At 42.5% G+C, this 20,883-nt stretch overlaps 1 protein-coding gene across 16 annotated transcripts in view; it reads right to left on the bottom strand.

The window, feature by feature from the left end:
• Positions 1 to 722: 722 nt before the first annotated feature.
• Positions 723 to 20,883, bottom strand: part of LIMCH1 (LIM and calponin homology domains 1) — a 272,533-nt gene continuing 252,372 nt past the window's right edge. For 11 of the 16 annotated variants that reach the window (XM_061585015.1, XM_061585016.1, XM_061585024.1 and 8 more), the window contains 6 exons: positions 16,089 to 16,212; positions 15,336 to 15,422; positions 14,409 to 14,517; positions 13,124 to 13,226; positions 7,882 to 8,040; positions 723 to 6,087 (listed from right to left, as the gene is read on the bottom strand). In XM_061585015.1, coding sequence (XP_061440999.1) covers positions 7,949 to 8,040; positions 13,124 to 13,226; positions 14,409 to 14,517; positions 15,336 to 15,422; positions 16,089 to 16,212 — 515 coding nt within the window. In that variant the 3' untranslated portion in view covers positions 723 to 6,087; positions 7,882 to 7,948. The remainder of the gene's footprint in view (positions 6,088 to 7,881; positions 8,041 to 13,123; positions 13,227 to 14,408; positions 14,518 to 15,335; positions 15,423 to 16,088; positions 16,213 to 20,883) is intronic. The other 5 variants (XM_061585021.1, XM_061585031.1, XM_061585022.1 and 2 more) reach the window with 3 other exon arrangements.

Raw genomic sequence — 20,883 nt, 5'->3', positions numbered from 1 at the left:
TCATATATCCGGAGCACAGGAAACTGCCTTATACTAGTTTCAGACCACTGCGTGACTGGCAGCGTCTCTCCCTCAGTTTCAGACAGGACATTCCCAGCCCTACCTGGAGATGCTGGGAGCTTCTGCATACCGCTGAGCTACAGCCCTTTCCCTATGGAGAACTGCAGGGTCCCTACCCTTCTGTCCAAGTTCTGAGTTCTACAACTCACTGTGCTTAAACTGCAGTATGCTCTAAACTCACATATACTGCTGTTGCAAAGCTGTCATAACATAGGATAAAAGTTTGGGATAACTATTGAGTCCTGATGCCACTTAAGCCCCTTCTGGCCTAATTTCACACTACGTTTGCCAAGGAAAGTTACAACTTTCTTGAACATTCTCCGCCTAATGCCTGTCTCTGATATTCCAAGCCTGCAACAATTCAGTCCTATAAATTTCAGTGAAACTGGGGTATGTAAGAAGAAGGTCGGAGCAGCATTGGTATCTATGGACAACTGATTTATCAATCAACAGTTTTCAGGTAACAATCTATAGCACACTTTCCATCCAATGGGAGTCTAGCTATATAATCCATACATCTCAAGACAGAAAATAATTTCTAGATTTTCATTACCAGTTACAGCTTTTAGCTAAAGGTACAGCACCAAGCTTATGCAAAATATTTGTTTCCTGTAAAATTTTGCCGTGTTCTCATTTTATATATAAAAAACCTCACAACAGCATTGGTTTTAATTAATGTTTATTTATAAACATAACATTTGCTATAAAAGCTGTTGCATTGTAGACAATTTTCTTGCTTTCCAGGAGGCATTTTGAATAAATATCATCAGTGGAGGTTAGTGTAACTGGTATTCAACATTAATCCAAGTAGGACTCTTGTCCTTTGGTGATCTTACATATAAAGTAGCCCTCTTTTGGCTCACCAACTTTTATACCACTTATAGATAACTACAGAGGATACGGAATTAATTCTAAATAACAATAAGGACCACTATGAAGTTTTGAAAGTTTTGTATGTATATTTGGGGAAGGGACACTTTAAAAAAAACCATGACATTTACTATATTGGCGCATCAACAGTAAATGATTCTTTGAAACACATATTTACCATTTCAAACCAACGTAGCAATAAATTCCCCCCCTGCCATTCCCCCAACCCTTCCCAATTTATTTTTTGAAACAAATATTAACACATTAATAAAAAGAGTTGGAAATAATGAGGGGGGCTGAGGTGTGCACAATAATTTGAAATGAAATATAAAGACAAAGAGTTGGCAGTTAAAAAAAAACCCCTGTGCTGGTGACTAATGACTTTTCATGGAGGAGCTGGACCTGTAATGCTTGCTTACTCAGGTTTGGATACATGTACAATTAGCTGCTGCCATCTTATAGTTTACAAAGAGAAAGATGTTCAGCTACATTCATAAGTGGCTGTGCCATAAAATCTTGTTTGTGTATAAAATGTTGCACATGAAAAATGCTGTTAGCATGTAACGTCTGGCTACTGTTATCCTGTTACTGAAGACTGGCAGTGCTTTAAGGTCGATAGCATTAAAAGCAGGATCAGATCTACATAATCCTCATAAATTTGCATGTAGTTTAAAAAACAACAGTCTTTGCATACAAGTTCAAATCAAACTGTTCCCCAGTTATTGTAATAAGCTCCTATGCAAGACCCACTGAAAGGAACAAGAGCCACACAAGAGGACATAACCTTGTGTTCTTGGGCTAAGTTCTGTTCATTTCAATGGGAGCCTTACAGAAGTTCCCATTGGCTTATGCACAACAAGCACAGAGTTGTGTGCTTAAGGACCATTGATTCCCAAGGGCCTTTAAGATGCCCAACTGTGCACTGGAATCTGTAATATCTGTAATCCCGCATGAACTAAATACCTATGCCAGATTGCAATCTTGCCGTGTTTAAGAGTGCATTGACATCAGCACAAATCCACAGGACAGTTGTGCAACTGCTCTGCTCTCATATAACCAATAAGCAGAGTGAGAAGATCAGTGGTGCGTCAGCTTGGAGAAAATGCACCTAGCTCCAGTTTGTGGAGAACTCACTTGCTGTCAATAGAGAGAAGAATACCATACTGGCAACCGCATAAACTCCAGAACAATATTAGTGTTGGGTCCTTATGTGGTATGTCTTATGTGGTATGGATAACTAAACCCCAGTTCAGGGGCCTGATCTGGCCCTCCAAGCAGTTTTTATCCTCCCCCACCCACCCACTGAGCCCTACTGATTTTAGTGACAGCAGAAAAGTGGGGGGGAGAAAATTAAAGTAGACAAAGTGCTGTGGTGGGTAGAGCCCAGTGTCCTCATGGGACACAAATTGCCCTTTCCTAGTCATGGATGGATCATTTGACTGGCGATGGGGTGATGGAGAGAGAGACACACACACAGCAGAATGATCTGCCTCCACCTTGGCTGATTGGAAGGAGGCAAGAATGGAGCAGTTCATCATGCAGAGATACAGCAGGCAGCCTCCCCTGTACTTTGGGATCATCTGAGCTTTTAATTATGCAGTTAGTTCATTTTACACAGCACACTAGAAATGCTCTCCAGTTTCAGAATGTTCTACACTGCAATCTTATTCTCGTCTACTCAGAAGTAAGTCCTATTGTTTTCAATTAGACTTATTCCTAGGTGTTTGTACAATTGCAATCTTAAATGTCAGGGGAATTAATCATTGGAGGGGGAGAGGGAGATACACAAATCTATGGCTACAGTTTTCATACTGTGCATTTCTTGTTACACAAAGAGTGACTACTGCACAAACCATGCATAGGCAAAGTTATCCTAATGCATCCCCAACAAATCATATCCGTCGCTACTCACAATATGAGAGTAAAATGGACACCCCACAAGGTTTGTTCTGTTTGTAGAACAACTTCAATGCCAATCTCTGTCCTTAGGAATTATCTTTTCTCTTAAAAAAACAAACACAAAACAATTATTACATCCGTCACTGGTAGATGTGCAACAGCTTTGTATTGTCTAAGGCACCATTTTAATGAAATGTGTAATTTCCTATCAGTCATGTTTTAAGATAGACAACCATCATATACAAATGCCTTTGAGTGACAAAAGAGACATTTTTGCATGTGTGTGCAACTGCACATCAAGGTCTGCCTAGACATAAAAAAATAGTTACTGTGTCACTCTTAGAAAGTGTTTATTGCTTACCTAAGAAATGTCCACGATTTCTTTTTGCTAACACATCAAGAGACAACTGATGTGTAAATACAGTCACATACAAGGAATCTCAATTTTGTTTTTTCTTTTATTCTTTATTCTTTTATTTTTTATTTCTTCTATTTTTCTTTTTTAAAGACCATATTTTGGTGCTAACTACATATGCTTCCAACTCACTGTGTCCTTTACTCAGCTTGCAGAAGATACCAGAGTACTGTCCACAAACCTCTATTTTACAACAGTAGCATGCTAAACTTAATGTATTGCCTCTGATAGCCACGTCAGTTCCATGGCCAGTGGTAAAATGTTATGTAGAAACCTACACAGTGCATTTGAACTGAATGAGCTTAAATTCAGGTTCAAATGTCACATTTTTGGCCTGTCTTTCACTTCTTATACATTCAAACTTATCAGTTATGAGGGCTGGCTCTTAAGGTATCTTAAAAGCACAATTGCTGCTGCTGCTTCCTGATGGCACATTCTCACGATGCTCCAGAAAGTAATATATGGATGCATGCATGCAATGGAGAGACTATGTGGGAGGAACCTATGTGTGTGGCTACTTCCAATACCTGTGCTGTCAGTGTGGGCAATGCACCAGTGTGGGAAGTAACCACATCATATATCCCCCTAACGCAGTTCCTCTCCCCCATTATATATGATACAGAATGTTGTGGGAATCAATAATAGAAAAGGGAAGATCGTGCTGCTAAGGGCAATAACTGCCCTGGAGTCATGTGAAAAAATGCAATACATGCTCAAGCTGTCTTCAAGACAATAATGCTGGGGAAAACAGAAGGGAGTAGAAAAAGAGAAAGACCAAACAAGAGATGGATTGATTCCATAAAGGAAGCCACAGACCTGAACTTACAAGATCTGAATAGAGTGGTTCATGACAGATGCAATTGGAGGTTGCTGATTCATAGGATCACCATAAGTCATAATCGACTTGAAGGCACATAACAGCAACAAAGCTTCACTCTTTTTTGGAATATTTGGCTGCAGGCATAGGAGGAAATGGTCTGAGAAGAGCCAACACTTGATGAGTGATACTAGCAGTTGATCCATCCTGGAGGTGCTTGAGTTAAGGGTGTGTGATTTTTTGTGTGTATACTCTAATTATAAGCATGTTCATTTGGAAGTACATCTCATTGACTTCAACTGAGCTGATTTTAAAGCATGTGAGCTTAGGATCTCAGCCTCAATCATATGATTAATATCATATATTCCTTTGGCTCTGGGGGTCCTGCTGTTTTCCTTTAAATTCAGTATACACGGTACCATTGGAGTACAGAACTTTAATGGACTATGCAAATGACTCCACATGTAGCAACTTTACTGAGAATGGGGGGAGGGTATAAATCAGTAGTCCCTAAGTTGTACCCATCATTGAATATTCAACTTCAGGTATGCCCAGTCTCTGCAGAACCAAAGTGTCTACAACCCAACATTCTGGAGGGTTCCCATGCATATACAGCATCTGCTCCACTGTCTTCAGGCTTTGTGAATACATTCCTACTGTGCGCATACATCTTTCCACGTTATTGCAAATGAGCGTCCTTGGTCTACGATGTTGTTCCACACACATTGTGGGAAGCATTTGCAACAGGTCATTCTACAGTATTTCTATTAAGGACTTTTTATTGGTAATCCTGGGGTAGGCCCAAATTCTGCATCCTCAGAAGCGATTCTATTCTCTAGACAGCAAGTGGAATGGGGACCCAGACATTTATTGGTCAGACTCCATAAAAAGTGTGCCACCTAGCAGTTACATTTTCAGTTACAGTCCATGTGCACCAAGGCATAGATGGACCATTAAATACCAGCTCCAAAGGAGAGAAACAGCATCACATTTGTATTGAGGTTGGATCAGATGACCATTTAGGTACCAATTCTATGCTTCCAGGGGAAGTTTTTTCTCCTATGGGCTTTATCACATCCTGATTAAAACTAGGTAGGGTTACCAGAGGCTGGTAAATTACTTCAGAGGCTGGTAAATTACTCTCGCAGGCTGCCACTTGGCCATCTCTGTTGGGTATTTCTGAAACTGCGAATGCATGTATTAATTAAGTTTAGTGAAAACACATTCATTCGGTAAAATTGTTGGTTATTACAAGGAGCATTATTAGATGCACACACAGATTGCATGACTGATAGTCCAATTCTATGCATGCCTACTCAGAGGTAAGCCCCACTGAGTTCAGTGGGACATATTCCCAGGTATGTGGGTGCAGGATTGCAGTCTGAACATGAAATAATCTGTTTACTCAGTTCCTGTCTTACACTGAAAGTAATATAGTAAAATGTTTCAGTATTACAGTAGTTTGATCAAACTAGTGTCTTTGTATATATAAAAAGTTACCATTTCAGTAATAGAAAAGCTGCTTTCAGTGATGCTGCTTAATTTTCTACTTTTTCAAATGTAACTAATTAGATTTATACATTGGCATATTATAGAACATCTACAAAAGTTGTGTAAACGTAAGATTCTCAGTTCCTAGTCGTATTCAAAACAGAACAGGTTTATTGCATCTTTATTTCCTTGTTACTTTCAAAAGAGCAGACTCAGAAACCAAACATAACTGATAACATGGAACACATGCTCTCATGGGAGGGGAAGGGAGCTGTATGTCTGGAGATGCACTTCAGACACCTAATGTCAGTGACTTAAGGAAGGAAAATTATGTATTGCATTGGAAAGTAGCCGATGTAGCCTTTTATGCCAGCCTTGCAAGATGAGATGAGAGCTATGAAGTCCATGGATATAAGCTCTTGCAACTGATTGCCCCGAAGCAGCCCCAGGAACACAATGGTTGCAATCCATCTTGGAGAACACATTTGTAAGCAAGACTGAAATCCATGTCACAAAGTTGTTGGCTGACCAGCGGCTATATATTTAAAAGGGGGGGAAAAGTAGAAAAAGTGAAAACACTTGTTTGTTCTTTGGGTTGGAAAACTACGATGCAACTAAAATATGTTTTCTGTAGAAACATTCTAAGATTCCCATCCCCTCTATATTCTAATCCTAATTAGCTGAACAGAGGATGTAACACGCAAACAAGTCTAAGGCTTGGTGCAGTTACTTTACCAGGATTTAGAGATCAGGAGTGACAGGTTACATGCACTCATCTTCCACCTCTCCTTTCTCATGCAGGAATCCCCCCAGCTCCCCACAGTACAAACACACATTTCTTACAGCTAGCCAGAGTGAGGCAGCTGCCTCAGGTAAGAGTCGCTCGGGGTAGGCAGCAGAGATGCCAGGTTGAAGAACAAAAGTATATATGCTATGTGGCCTGCCTTCCCCCTCCCCCAGCTAGCCTGCTGCCCTCAGGTGAAGTGGAGGATGATGTCCCATCACCAGCGCTGAATGAAGATTCAATTACCGGTCCTGTTGGCTTTGAGACATGAAGCGGTGGTGATGGTGGTGGGATTTTGTCTTTTGCATCAGGCAGCAAAATGCCTTGGGCTGTTCTCCTTGCACAAGCTTTTTCTCCATCAAATTGTTGTTAAGCCACTCTCACAAGTGACACAAATGATTTTTAAAACACATTTCTGCACCTGTCATTTGAAGGTAAAAATGACAGTGGCTTGGGTACACATTTTATGTGTATAATGTGCCTCTCCTACTTTCAGCCCACGTTTTATTCCCTGGTATGCATTAAATCAAAAGATGGAGGCCCACATGGTTGAAAGCAGCTGCAGGGCTATGTTGCTGGCCTGCACCCAGCACAGGAATCCCATGCGGAAAGAGGTCTATGCATATAGGCTTCTCTTGCTCAAATGTACATGCAGAGGATGAAGACAGGTTAAACACGTTGACTGTCTGTGGCCTGTACATCTTGGGGGTGTTGAATGAATGTGTTTGAGTTCTGTGCAAGCACCCTTACATTTAGCAGTATTTCTCAAAATGTTTACCACATTTTTTCAGTCAATAATATGTCACCAAATAGTGTGTGGGTTTACTATGAAGGAACAGCTCCAACTGGTATCTCTGAGTTTTGTTTTTTTTAATATGCTGTTATTATCTAGCGGATATATTTGTTACATCTGCAGCTGTGCTGTAGGAGCAAGGATGGTTTGACATCACTGTTACATGGTTCTCCTTCAAATAAGAAAACCCAGCAAACTAGAATCCACCAATGTATTTTAAATGTAAAAAGCAGTAACGCTTTCTCAGGATCTCTTAAGATAAATGTGTTTAGCAATTGCTGAGTATGCACTCTTTCTTGAGAAGTGTCTTTCTAGAATGGATCTAAAATCTACCTAGTCCTGCATCTTAATAATCAGCAACTAGAAACTGGTGAATGGCCTACTGGGTGAATCACAGTCTATGTTCTGTCCATCCTTCTACACAGCAGAATATGTTGTTAGATTCTAAGTCAATGGAGAATGGTAGGTTTAAAAAATTAAACCTACACATCTAAATAATAACCTCTCCATTTTCATTCATTTCACTCTTACGACAGTACCTGCCAAAACATGCATCTCCAAACAATGAAATCAAATGTCCAAATTGACTGTGAAGCTATATACAACAGCACCCTCTATCTCTCAGGATGCAGAAATGTTTCCAAGTTCAAAAAACAGCTTATTCTTGATTTTCTTCTCCTCCTCTTAAAAAAAACAGATTTTTCTTTCTTGGAAAGAGGAGGCATATTCCTGCTGTGGTTCCTTTCACTAACCGTTATATGCAGCATGGAATTTGGGCAGCACTGCCCTCTGGGCTGGCTTGGCGCAGGTTGCCTTGTACTAAATTTGCAAGTGAGCTAGGAAATGTGAAGACAAAACGTAGGCTGTGAGCACACTAGTCACCTTCAGCAAAGTGTTTCCATTGGCCACACCTAAAGAGGAAATGGGTTGATCTGTCAAATGGCTACAAAATCTCTTTGAAGCTAATATATAAAAAAAACCCACTTGAGCTGATTCCACCAGGTAAAAAGGGACGGGGTTTGACTAGTGTCATGTGCCCCCATTTTCAGAAAAGAGAGGTGGAGACACACTGTAACCGGCAGAACAGTAAGTCTGTCTCTATGAGCTCTCTTTTTGCTGAACGATCAGTGCAAATGGGTGAGAGAGGCAGAAACAGTTTCTGTCTCCTCCAGACCTTTTGTACTGAATTTTGAAAGTAGAAAAGGCAGTCATAACCAAATCAGCATAACCAGCCCAAGAATCCAGCACTAAGCTGTTTCCTCCTCTGTTCCCTTGTTCCAGTTCACAAATTTACACTGGGGGAGGAAGTGGAATGTCAGGTCTGCAACATTCATGCTGATAGGACCCCCTGCCTGACTCTGAATTCAGAGAAGCGCTGCATTCAATCTTGTAGCCTCTTGTATCAGGTCCTGGCTGGGTCAGGGGGCATATAAGCCCGGCTGCCCTTGAGAGGTCGGTCTGCTGCTGGCGGGGTTGCCACCAAAGGGGCGACACAAAAGGGAAGCCCCTTAGGGAGTCCCAAGGGTAAGAGCACTACCCTCTTCTATTTTTTTAAAAACCAATCTAGAGGAGATTGGTAGTGGGGAGGGCATACGGCACATTTGTAGTTCTTGCACCAGGTGAGAACCTGTGCAGTGAACTGAATGACAGGAGAAAGAGTGAGAATCTGCAACTGGCAGAAGGCTAGCCCTCACTGAGTATGGGATGGGGGGGGGAGTAGATGTGTCCTGTGTGAAAGATAGTAAGTGGGTCTGACTGTTCCCAATTCTCTCAGAGGCCTACTGGAATAACTGGTTCAGGTAGGTTTTGTTAGTGGGCTCTCGTTGGGTCCATATCAGGTGTTTTGGAGGAGTCTTGGTAAGGAGGAACATGGGTGATGCCACCCCAATTTCAGTGATCATGAGGAGAGGAAGGTATAGGCATGGGGAGGTGGTAAGCTACCACAGAAGATGAGGGCAAAGCTATCTACGCCTTGTTCCTGGCTCCCACTCCTCTCATGGACGGGTTCCTCATTGCACATCTGCTGTGCCCACCGGCCTGTGTGTGCTGTTGTTTACCACCAGATCAGCACACAGTGAGACCACATTCATCCATGATTTGATCATGGATGAGGGTGCCGATTTGGTGTGCATTACTGAGACATGGATGGGTGAGCTGGGAGGAGTTGATCTGATCCAGCTTTGCCCACCTGGATACTCGGTGCAACACCAGGCTGCAGGGACAGGGGAGAGTGATTGCTGTGGTTTACAGAACTTCCATCCCTGTCACCAGGAAACCACTCTGTCTTGGAGCTGGCTGTGAGGGCTGCATCTGGTGTTGGGCCAAGGAGACACTAAACTAGGGTTGCTGCTGGTGTACCCTCCACCATGCTGTCCAGCAGCTTCTCTGACTGAAATGACGGAGGCCATCTCGGCTGTGGTATTGGAGGAGTCCAACGATAGTCCTGGGTGATTTCAATGTCCATGCTGAGGCTGCCTCTAGTGTTCTGCTCGGGACTTCATGGCCTCCATGATGACCATGGGGTGTCTCAAGTTGTCACTGGACCAATGCATAGGGCAGGACACACCCTCAACTTGGTTTTTGCTCCAGATGGAGGAAGGGGTGGTCTGGAGACAGTGGGGTGGATATCACCCCATTGTCATGGTCTGACCACTTCCTGGTGAAGTTTAGACTTACGGCTCCAATCCTCCCCTGCAGGATGGTGGACAGATTAAGACCATCTGCCCCCAGAGACTAATGGAATCCACTGGATTCCTGAATGCCCTGGGGGATTTCCCAGGAGATAGAGCAGGTGACCCTGTTGAAGCCCTTGTCATGTTGTAGAACAGCGAGGTGAGATGGGCTCTTAACACGGTTGCCCCTGAGCACCCTCTCCGGCATTGTGGAGCCTGGTTTGCAACTTGGTACATCAGTGAGGCTGATCAGGCATGAGTAAAATAGTGTGGTGGTGAAGAAGGCCCACTTCCCTATCACCACTGCATCCTCAAGTAGCCATCCAGTGATGCTTTTCTGTGTTAAGACATCAACTCCAGGAAATGGAGTTTTAGACTCTTCGGAGGCCCACGGTGAATTGTTTGCAAGGCACTTTGAGGGTAAAGTTGCTTGCCTCCACAGCAATCTTGATGCCCCATCCACATCTACTGTAGTTCCAGTGAGGTGTCCAGTGCAACATCTGCTGCAATTTCTTGGGATCAGTTTCAGTTGATGTGGCCTGATGATGTGGCCATAATGCAATGATGTGGCCAGTAACATGTCAACCCTCCTCTCAACCCTTGCCCTTGGCTTATTAAAGCTTGCCGAGGGGGGTTGACCAAGTGGATCCAGGGTGTGGTCAATGCATCATTGTGAGAGGGAGTGGTTCCAGCTGCCCTGAAAGAAGCAGTGATCTGACTGCTCCTGAAAAAGCCCACCCTGGACCCATTGGTATGTGACAACTAGTGCCTCGTCACAAATACCCCCTTTTTAGGGAAAGTGATTGAGGGTTGTGGCGCAGCAATTGCTAGTACTCTTGGAGGAAACAGATTATCTTCACCCATTCCAATCTGGATTCATACCTTGTTATGCGCCTGAATCGGCCTTGGTCGCCCTTATGGATGACCTTTATCAGGAGAAGACCAGGGGAAGTGCGATCATGTTATTCTTACTTATCTCTTGGCAGCTTTTGATATTATTGACCATGGTATCCTTCTGAGCCAACTTAGTGAGAGGGGTATCGGAGGCACTGTTTTACAGTGGTTCTGATCCTACCTCCAGGGTTGATTTCAGAGAAGAGCATTGGATAATTGTCTTTTGGCCCCCTAGCAGTTGCACTGTGGGATGTTGCATCTTGTCCTCCATGCTATTTAATATCTATATGAAGCCCTCGGGAGTGGTCATCAGGAGATTTGGAGTGAGGTGTCAGCAATACACTGATGATACCCAGCTCTATTTCTCTGTAACATATGAATCGGGAGAGGTCATGCAAGCCCTCGACTCAGTGGTGGGCTGGATGAGGGCCAATAAACTGAGACTGAATCATAGCAAGAGGAGGTGCTGTGGGTTGGTGGTTCCCAAGTTTGGATAATTGGTCAGTTTCCTACTTTGGATGGGGTCATACTCCCTCTGAAAGAGCAGGTCCATGGGGGTGCTCCTGGATCCGTCTTTGTTGCTAGAGGCCCACGTGACCACAGTGGCTAGGAGTGCCTTTTACCAGCTTCGGCTGGTAAGACACCTGCGGCTGTTTCTGGACTGGGATAGTCTGACCACTGTTGTCCACGCACTGATAACCTCCAGGTTGGATTAATGTAATGTGCTGTATGTGGGGCTGCCCTTGAGGTTGGTCAAGAAGTTGCAGCTGGTGCAAAATGCAGTGGTGCAACTGCTCACTGGAGCAGGGTATCACCAACATGGCACCCCATTGCTAAAAGAATTGCACTGTCTGCCTATTGGCTACCAGGCTAAGTTCAAGGTTCTGGTTTTGTGTACAAAGCCCTATACAGCTTGGGAACAGGATACCTGAAAGACTGTCTTATCCCTTATATACCCAGTCGATCATTACGCTCTGCAGGTGAGGGCCCTCTTTAGATACCATCTTATCAGGAGGTCCGTTCTGCACAACATAGGAAACGGACCTTTAGTATAGTGGTACCTACCCTTTAAAATTCCCTCCCCTTAAATATTAGACAGGCACCATCTTTGTTATCTTTTTGGTGCCTACTGAAGACCTTCGTCTTTCAACAAGCCTTTCAAGTAGAGACTTTATCCCTGTGTCTGTGATGGAATTGCTTTTTATGATGTTTTTAAAGCTTTTTAAAAAAGATGCTTTTAAAGATGTAATATATTTTAAAGTCTGTTTTCATGATGTTTTAGAGTGTTTTTAGTTTGCCACCCTGGGCTCCTACTGGGAAGAAGGGCAGGATATAAATCTAATAAATAAATAAATATGAGTATCCCATGGGTTCTTCCACCATATCGCTATACAGAGACCGTGCTCATAAAACATGCTAGCTTCCCCTCATCTATGTGCCAACAGTAGTATTTTATTTTATTATGATTAGCCTTTTAATATTGGCCTCTTAATATCCTGTTAATACTAGCATTTAGTACTGTTTGCTCTCAGTACCAAATTCTATCAAGTATCAGTGCAAGTGACCAGGAAAAGATCTGGGGCAATATTTATAATCTTAAAAACAACAACAACCTCTTAATGAAAATTCCTGCTTGTTATGGTAGTTAGAGTGTCAGACTAGGGATGGGGAGATCCAGGCTCAAATTCACACTGGACCATGAAGCTCACTAGGTGACCTTGGGCCAGTCACAATCTCTCAGCCTAACCTACTGTATATGATTGCTGTGAGGATAAAATTAGGTGGGAGGGAGAGAGAGAAAGAGAGACATACCATGTGTACTGCCTTGAGTTCCTTGAAGGAAGGGTGGGATATAAATATCATAAATAAGTATTTTTAAAAAGCAGGGAAATATTATTGAAAACATTGTTGTAGCAAATGATTGATGTACAGCTGAAAGGCTTTTCAACAAGAAACTAAATTACTATAGGATTATAAATTGGAAAAACATGTAAATAGCCGCTTGCCTATTCTTCTATGACAAGGGCAAATTGCCTACATCGGAGCAGTTTGGGGAAAGTGTTTTAGATCAAGACATAATTAGGCACTTTTCAATCCCACTGATTTCAAGGGCAAAGTTAAATGCTCTCCAGTTGAAATCACGCAAGACTTTTAAGGCACATTGAACAAAGTGGGATTTACTTCTGAGAAAGTGTGCTGCAAAGTGCCTTAGGGCATCTTGTCTGTTTGCATGCTTCTTTCAGGCAATTGATGTGCCACAAATGATTTACCCTGACTGGTGTGTGTTAGCAAGCATGGCAGTAAAAGTTTTTGTGGGATGGTAGTACAGGCTCTGGACATATTTGCAAGGTGAATGCAGTATGCGATGTTGGAGAAAACACACACACACACGATAAATATCAAATTGATGCCACCCATTGGTACTTACTTCTGGATCTGATATAACAATCATTGCAGTTGAGAAGACCATTTCTAATCCGGACATCTGTTCCACTCGCTGCATCTCCAAGTTGTTCCTTGCAAATTCCACACTATTTTTTCATAAAGAGTGGATACAATTAAGGTTAAATAATATATGCAGGGCTCCAGGGGTATCTACACTACAAACCTATATTGGTTTTATACCACCCTAACTGTCATGGTGCCCCACCCATCAATAATCCTGGGAATTGTACTTTACTGAGAGTGATAAGAATTTTCACTCTGATATACCCCTTCCTCCCCTTCATAGGATTGCAGTTCCCAGAATTCCCTAGGGAGAGGAAATGGTAGCTTAAGTCAGTGGTGTAGATGTGCCATTTGGCCTTGACTTTTTCTCTGGGTTAAAAGACAAATGGTATTTCACAAGCTCCTCCCTGCAGAGTCCAAGCTTGACACTCACATTCACTACACCAACCTTTGCCAATGTGGTGTCCTCCAGATGTTTTGAACTCTTATTGGATGGGATATGTGGTCTAAAACATCTAGAGAGCACTAGGCTGACAAAGGTTGCACTACATTTCTGTTTCTAACAGTGGCCAGCCCCATGCCCTGAGAAATATGCATGTAAAGTTATTCCTATCCCATTAAACATATGAATGAGGAGGAAGGCTGATCACTGGCACTCACATCTGCTTTCAAGTGAAATGGGGTGCTAGATAGATAGATGTGCACCATTCATGTTTGACCTACATTTTGTAGTCCTAGCTAAATACAAAATAGGAAGTGGCCTGAAGACAGAAAAAACAAGGAGGAAACAAGAAACAAGGAGGTGGTAGCAAAGAAAATAGGAGGCCAAAGCCGCAGAAAGAAGAAAATAGCTTGGGGAAAAGAGAGACGCATACTATTTCAGGCACAACAAACCACCCTGCAAAAGCCACAAAGAGAGTGGTAAAAACCAACAGACTAACTAGGTTCTTCAAAACAAAACAAGACAAAGCCAAAATCCCCATAGAGAAATTGATATGATGTAACCATTATGCAATGTTTCTAATGGTCCATCTTCATAGAAGTACCTCTGGTGGGGATTCACTCTGACTGTATTGTCTAGAGTAGCTTGCCACACAGATGCTCAGGATGCCCTGACAGGGAAGGGATAGCATCCACATGGCAAGTTGCCCCAGGCATCCCAACTGCGTTGAGAGGAGTTACCATACAGAAGCTTTTTGCTGCAAGGTTAAGGCAATAGGTAGGCCAGCCTTTAGTCAGGGAGAATAAGCATTGGCGAATCCTACCCTGAAGCACTGAATATGGAAGTAAAGACCGAGTGTTTCAATAATCATGGCAGCGCCTTTCCCAAGAGGTTGTCCACAGCTGGAGCAGAGTTTCTTTCCACTGACAGACCTAAAACAATGATGGTGGCAACAACAACAACAGATTTAACCCTTTCTTTCCATGTCACAGTCCCAATGCAAATGCCCTCTCCCACAAAGCTGCTGTTTGGCATGGGAGGCAAGCTGCCATTGCGTTGAAAAAGCGTATTTGTTGTCCCCCCACCTGCTAGCCAATGAGTTGAGCACACAGCAATTGCTCAACCACGGACAGCTAAGCAGGCAATCCAGCCTCTGAGGACCTCTCACATCTCAAAGCTGAGGCCCTCCCTACAGTTGGAGAAACATCGTGTATGGCGCCTGGCTGCCTGTGCTCCTGGTTGGCAATTGTACTGCTCAACCAAATTGCAGGAAGAATCTCCTGGAAAGGAGAAGTATTTTCTTCACCAGAGCACCCCCTAATGGTTAATGAACATACTGCAGCACAGTTTGTTTTGGTTCCACGGTCACTCTTGTCAACTATGTGGTATAGGAGGAAATGGATGGAGGCTGAGGCACCCACAGGCATGGGCTAGTATCACAGTTACTGCATTAGATCTTCCGCACACTGTGTGGATGTGCTACATGTTCATGGTGGGTTGTTAGGCTACTGCAGCTGTATCAATCATTTCCCTTAAGTCCTGGCTCCACTCAGAGTAGCACTGAAGCAAACTCTGATTATTTGTAAAAGTAGCTCATAAATATTGTCCAGTGTGATAAATATTTTCAGGAACACCATATATATCTATACCACCCCCCATATAACTCAAGCTGTGTTCACCAGTTAGAAGGTCTTAGCTGAAATTATAACTTTGTAAAGCAGTTCATTAGCTTACAAAATTCCTTATTGACCTTTTATACCTGTTGGGTGAATGGCTTTGAATGGCAGGAGAACAGGGTGATGATGGCCCAGTTCTAGAGCTCTCTTGACAGCCCACCCTGAAGCACAAAACAGAAGAAAACTCTAGTGAAGAGTTAGAAGTATAACGTTTGCCACTCAACTGAGAGTCAGAAGAAATCTTAAAGGGGCATGCCAGGGCTTGGAGGAGCCTCATACTTCAAGCAGCCTCTAGACTAGGATGACATTATGCTGCCTCAGACAGGATTGGTGCAATGGGAAGTATGAGGATTCAGGCTCCAGACCCAATCTTACCCCAGATCATGTGGTAAATTTTTCTTGGACATGTTTTTTTCCAACTGAAGCAGGAGAATTGTAAGTTCTAATGGTCATTTTAGGGTGGCTTGGCTAGTCTTCTGCGTGCAGGAAGGGTTGTTTACTACTATGACTACTACTACGACTACGACTACTACTACTACTAAGTCTTCAATCATGCAATCTCCCCCCTGCTCTCTGAAGCTGTACAATCCATTTTACTGCATGATCCACCATTTTGTCCAGCCTACCTGTCAGATGGCACATTCTCTTCGTGGGTGGCTTAGTAGTTGCTCTGCTTAGAGTATGCCTTGGGCAAGGAAGGTGGGACTTAAGAAAACCTCCTCCTCCCCAGAGTCCCTGACTGAGGGGTCTGTGATATCATAGCTGACAGTACACTCTCTAACTATACCAGTTAGTCAAGGAAGCTAATAAGGAAGACTGATACCTACCTCCTACTTTCTCTTGTGGAACTGACTGGCAGATCTAAATTATGTTCCAATGGAGAGTTTTTCTGTGTTGTGTCTGAAATATGTGGGCTCTGTTTAGTTAACAATTGCTGATTCCACGGCACATCTGAAGAGAGAGATTCAAATTAAGCAAATGTTTGTATAATAAAGCTGCTATTTGACAGAGGGGCATTTTTCAACACTAAAAAAAAAAAAATGAAAGAAGTCCTAAAGCTGCTAAAATAATATACAGATAATGATTGTTGTGACTGTGCAGAGAAGGCCTTTTATTTTTTTATTAATTAATTTATTATTTGATTTATATCCCGCCCTTCCTCCCAGCAGGAGCCCAGGGCGGCAAACAGAAGCACTAAAAACACTCCAAAACATCACAAAAACAGACCCCAAAATACACTAAAACAAAACATTAAAAACTTTTTAAAAGAAAACCTTTAAAAACATCTTTAAAAAAAGGGTTAAAAACATTATTAAAAAAATATTAACAAGTAATTCTAACAGATGCAGACTGGGATAGGTCTCAACTTAAAAGGCTTGTTGAAAGAGGAAAGTCTTCAAAAGGCGCCGAAAAGATGACTTCCGGGAAGGGTTGCTTTGCCTGTGCTGCCTCTGAGTCGAGCTCTCGTCTCAGAAGAAGCTTTTTCAGCTTTAAAATCAGTCAAAACGTTCTTTTTGACTGGTAAAGATTTTCTCCCGGACAGGGAGAAACGTAGAGATTAACCACAAAGCCTGTTTTTGTGGGGAGGACTGGATTTCATTTATTTATGAGAGAAGGTTCAAACTGCAATGCCGGACGGACTTTCATCAAGCTCTAGCTGATTACAGCGACATGTTTATCTTTTCTTCAAAGAAAAACGGACTCTAACAGGCAGATAAGCATCCTTCTTTCTATTGTCTTTTTTCACTTGGTTTAAATTGTTGCAGCAAAAAAGAGATTTGTCAATGAATCAGCTGTGAAGAACTTCTGGGTGAGTTATGGCTTTTCTCTTTCACTCACGAAATTAAGGAGGAAAGAAATCGAAAAAGCTTATATTTGTTTTTATTGCAAAAAGCTGTCCTGGAGGTGCATTCTAAAGATACCAACGGAAGAGGGATTTCTATTTCGAGGAGGGGGAAAAAAATATTTTTTTTGGAGTCTATTTCATTTTGACAAATCTGCTTGTTCATGACGCCACTAATTGTTTTGATGTTGGGAACTAAGTTTGTTTTGTATTCCTGAACACATAAAAGATAAGGCAGGCTGTATTGTCTACACTGATGTCAGCAAGCCTTTAATATCAACCCAATTGTGGCTGAAATAATTTTTGTTTCTGTGGTTTTAAGAATGACAACCAGGAAAGTGATTGAGACCATGGAAGAAATTATGTTTCAGAAAATAATGGGTGAGATTGAGATAACGAAACAAACCCTGAGACAGGGTAGACAGGAGATGAAAATTGAATTTAACAAAATGACGCAGGAGCTTAAAGAAATAGGAGATTCTGTGAGAGAGGTGTTTGATGAGATTAGAGATGAGAAAAGAAAAATTAAAGGGAAGCTACAAGCCCTGGAGATTGGAACAAATGTGAAATTGGAAAAAGATTTGGAGTTTATGGATGTTAGAAATAAAGTTTACTGTTTGGAATTCAACGTTCTCTCTGAAGAAATTAATGAAGATTTTGGTGGTAAAGTTATCAATGTCTTGGATAATTTTCTGGACTGGAATGATGTGATGGAGCTTGACATAGAAAAAATCTATGGAGTTGGCTACAGATATGTGACAGAGGAGAAACTCTTAAGAGATGAGCCAGTGCATTTTGTAAAAAAGAAGAACAGAGATATGACTTTGCAGCAATATTTCAGCAACATATTCAGAATTCTTGACTGGAATGATGTGATGGGGCTTGACATAGAAAAAATTTATGGAATTAACTACAAATATGTGGCAATGGAAAAACTTTTAAGAGATGAGCCAGTGCATTTTGTAAAAAAGAAGAGCAGAGATGTGACTTTACAACAATATTTCAGCAACATATTCAGAATTGATGGCAAGGACATATTTGTGATAGGGGAAATTCCCATCAGACTCTTGTTATATGACTATGGCTATGACAGCAAGATCATCATGGGATACTGATAATGGATGAATGGATACTGAAACCACTGGATTTAACAGGACTATTGAAGATGGAAGATGGAATTAATATTGATAATGGAAGAATGGTTATGGAAATTATTGGACCTAACAGATTTGACGAGATGGATTAATCAATATGTTTATTTGGACTATGGCTATGACAACAAGATTATTATGGGATACTGATAATGGAAGAATGGCTACTGAAATTACTGGACTTAACAGGATTATTGAAGATGGAAGATGGAATTAATACAGATAATGGAAGAATGGCTATTGAAATTATTGGGCCTAACAGATTTGAATCAGATGGATTAAGCGACATGTTTATTTGGAGAAAAATTGAAAGATATCTCTCTCAAGGAATTGAAACCTCTCTTTGACTTTTTGTGGAAAGAATAAAGTAATGTTTATGAGATTTGATGATTAATTAAGATAACTACTGGAGGAAAGTGATTTTATAATATAATTTTAGAGACAGGATTGTTAAATATTGTAGACCTATAACTGATCTGCGACAAATTGGAAGTCAACATTTTATTTTATTGTTTAATTGTTTTTGTTTTGTTTTGTTTTTTGTCTTTGAAAATTTGAATAAAAATTAATGATAAAAAAAAAGGCGCCGAAAAGATAGCAGAGATGGCGTCTGCCTAATATTCAAAGGGAGAAAATTCCACAGAGTAGGTAGGTGCCACCATATGGAAGGTCCGTTTCCTATATTGTGCAGAACGAACCTCCTAATAAGATGGTATCTGCAGGAGGCCCTCACCTCCAGAGCACAGTGATTGACTGGGTATATAAACAGTAAGACGGTCTTTTAGGTATTCTGGTCCTGAGCTGTATAGGGCTTTGTACACCAAAGCTAGAACCTTGAACTTGGCCCGGTAGCAAATGGGCAGCCAGTGCAATTCTTTCAGCAGCAGGGTAACATGTTGGTGATACCCTGCCCCAGTGAGTAGTCTTGCCACCACATTTTGCACCAGCTGCAGCTTCCGGACCAACCTCAAGGGCAGCCCCACATAGAGCGCATTACAGTAGTCCAACCTGGAGGTTACCAGTGCGTGGACAACAGTGGTCAGGCTATCCCCATCCAGAAACAGCCACAGCTGTCTTACCAGCTGAAGCTGGTAAAAGGCACTCCTAGCCACTGTGGTCACCTGGGCCTCTAGCGACAAAGATGGATCCAGGAGCACCCCCAGACTATGGACGTGCTCTTTCAGGGGAGTACGACCCCATCCAAAGCAGGCAACTGACCAATTATCCGAACTCGGAACCACCAACCCACAGTGCCTCCGTCTTGCTAGGATTCAGACTCAGTTTATTGGCCCTCATCCAGCCCACCACCGAGTCTAGGCAGCAGTCAAGGGCTTGCATGGCCTCTCCTGATTCCAATGTTATGGAGAAATAGAGCTGGGTATCATTAGCATACTGCTGACACCTAGCCCCAAAGCTCCTGATGACTGTTCCCAAGGGCTTCATATAGATAAACAGCATGGGGGACAAGATGGTACCCTGTGGCACCCCACAGCACAACTGCCAGGGGGCCGAAAGACAGTCACCCAATGCCATTCTCTGAGAGCGACCATGGAGATAGGATCGGAACCACTGTAAAACAGTGCCTCCAATACCCATCTCACCAAGTCGGCCCAGAAGGATACCATGGTTAATGGTATCAAAAGCCGCTGAGAGATCAAGTAAGAATAACAGGGTTGCACTCCCCCTGTCCTTCTCTCGATAAAGGTCATCCATCAGGGCGACCAAGGCCAATTCAGTCCCATAACCAGGCCTGAGCCCAGACTGGGATGGGTCAAGATAATCTGTTTCATCCAAGAGTACTTGCAATTGCTGCACCACAACCCTCTCAATCACCTTCCCTAAAAAGGGGGTATTTGCAACCGGTTGGTAGTTGTCACAAACCAATGGGTCCAGGGTGGGTTTTTTCAGGAGTGGTTGGATCACTGCCTCTTTTAAGGTGGCTGGAACAACTCCCTCCCGCAATGATGCATTGACCACACTCTGGATCCACCCGGTCAGACCCCCTCAGCAAGCTTTAATAAGCCAAGTCTTTAGTCTTCCCTGCAAGTTGCTTCCAGACTACCTGTTGATTGAGCATTCATCCTGATTTATGTGCAGGGAGGTTATGGGACATTGTATCAAGCAACTGTTATCCCAATTTCCACTACATTTTCCTTACCACAAAAAGTCTGATTTGGGGGGGGGAGGGAATGGGTTTGTTGTGCAAGAGCACCAAATCCACTTTAATTGAACTTGCTGGTATACAACTGAATCCCATCCCTAAAATAGCAACTGTATGGAAGTGCCCTTATAAGTAAGACTGAGCTGAAAGTTCTCCATGGATAATACGTGCCTTGAAGTGAGAGAGGAGCTGGGGTGAAAGGTGAGACAAAACTGAGGGAATGGGGAAAAGGGGCGGTTTAACTGTTGTGGCAGCGCTGTTTCTTTTAAACTTATCTGTGATGACAATAGCAGAGTTCATCTCAAGATTTGCCTGCAAGCAGTGCCATGCTACCCTCCTCCCCCAGCAACAAATGCCCCTAGAACAGCACTATGTTGTGTAATTCTTGGTTGTTACCTCTGGCAGCAGCAAAAAAAAAGAAAAGGAAAACACTACTTCCTCTACTTGCACCACAACAGGTTAAATCC

Source organism: Rhineura floridana, chromosome 9 (assembly GCF_030035675.1).
Source record: "Rhineura floridana isolate rRhiFlo1 chromosome 9, rRhiFlo1.hap2, whole genome shotgun sequence".
NCBI classification, from domain to species: domain Eukaryota; kingdom Metazoa; phylum Chordata; class Lepidosauria; order Squamata; family Rhineuridae; genus Rhineura; species Rhineura floridana.
Note: the sequence above shows the minus strand (reverse complement) of the source record. Positions and strands in the feature narration are given on the sequence as shown.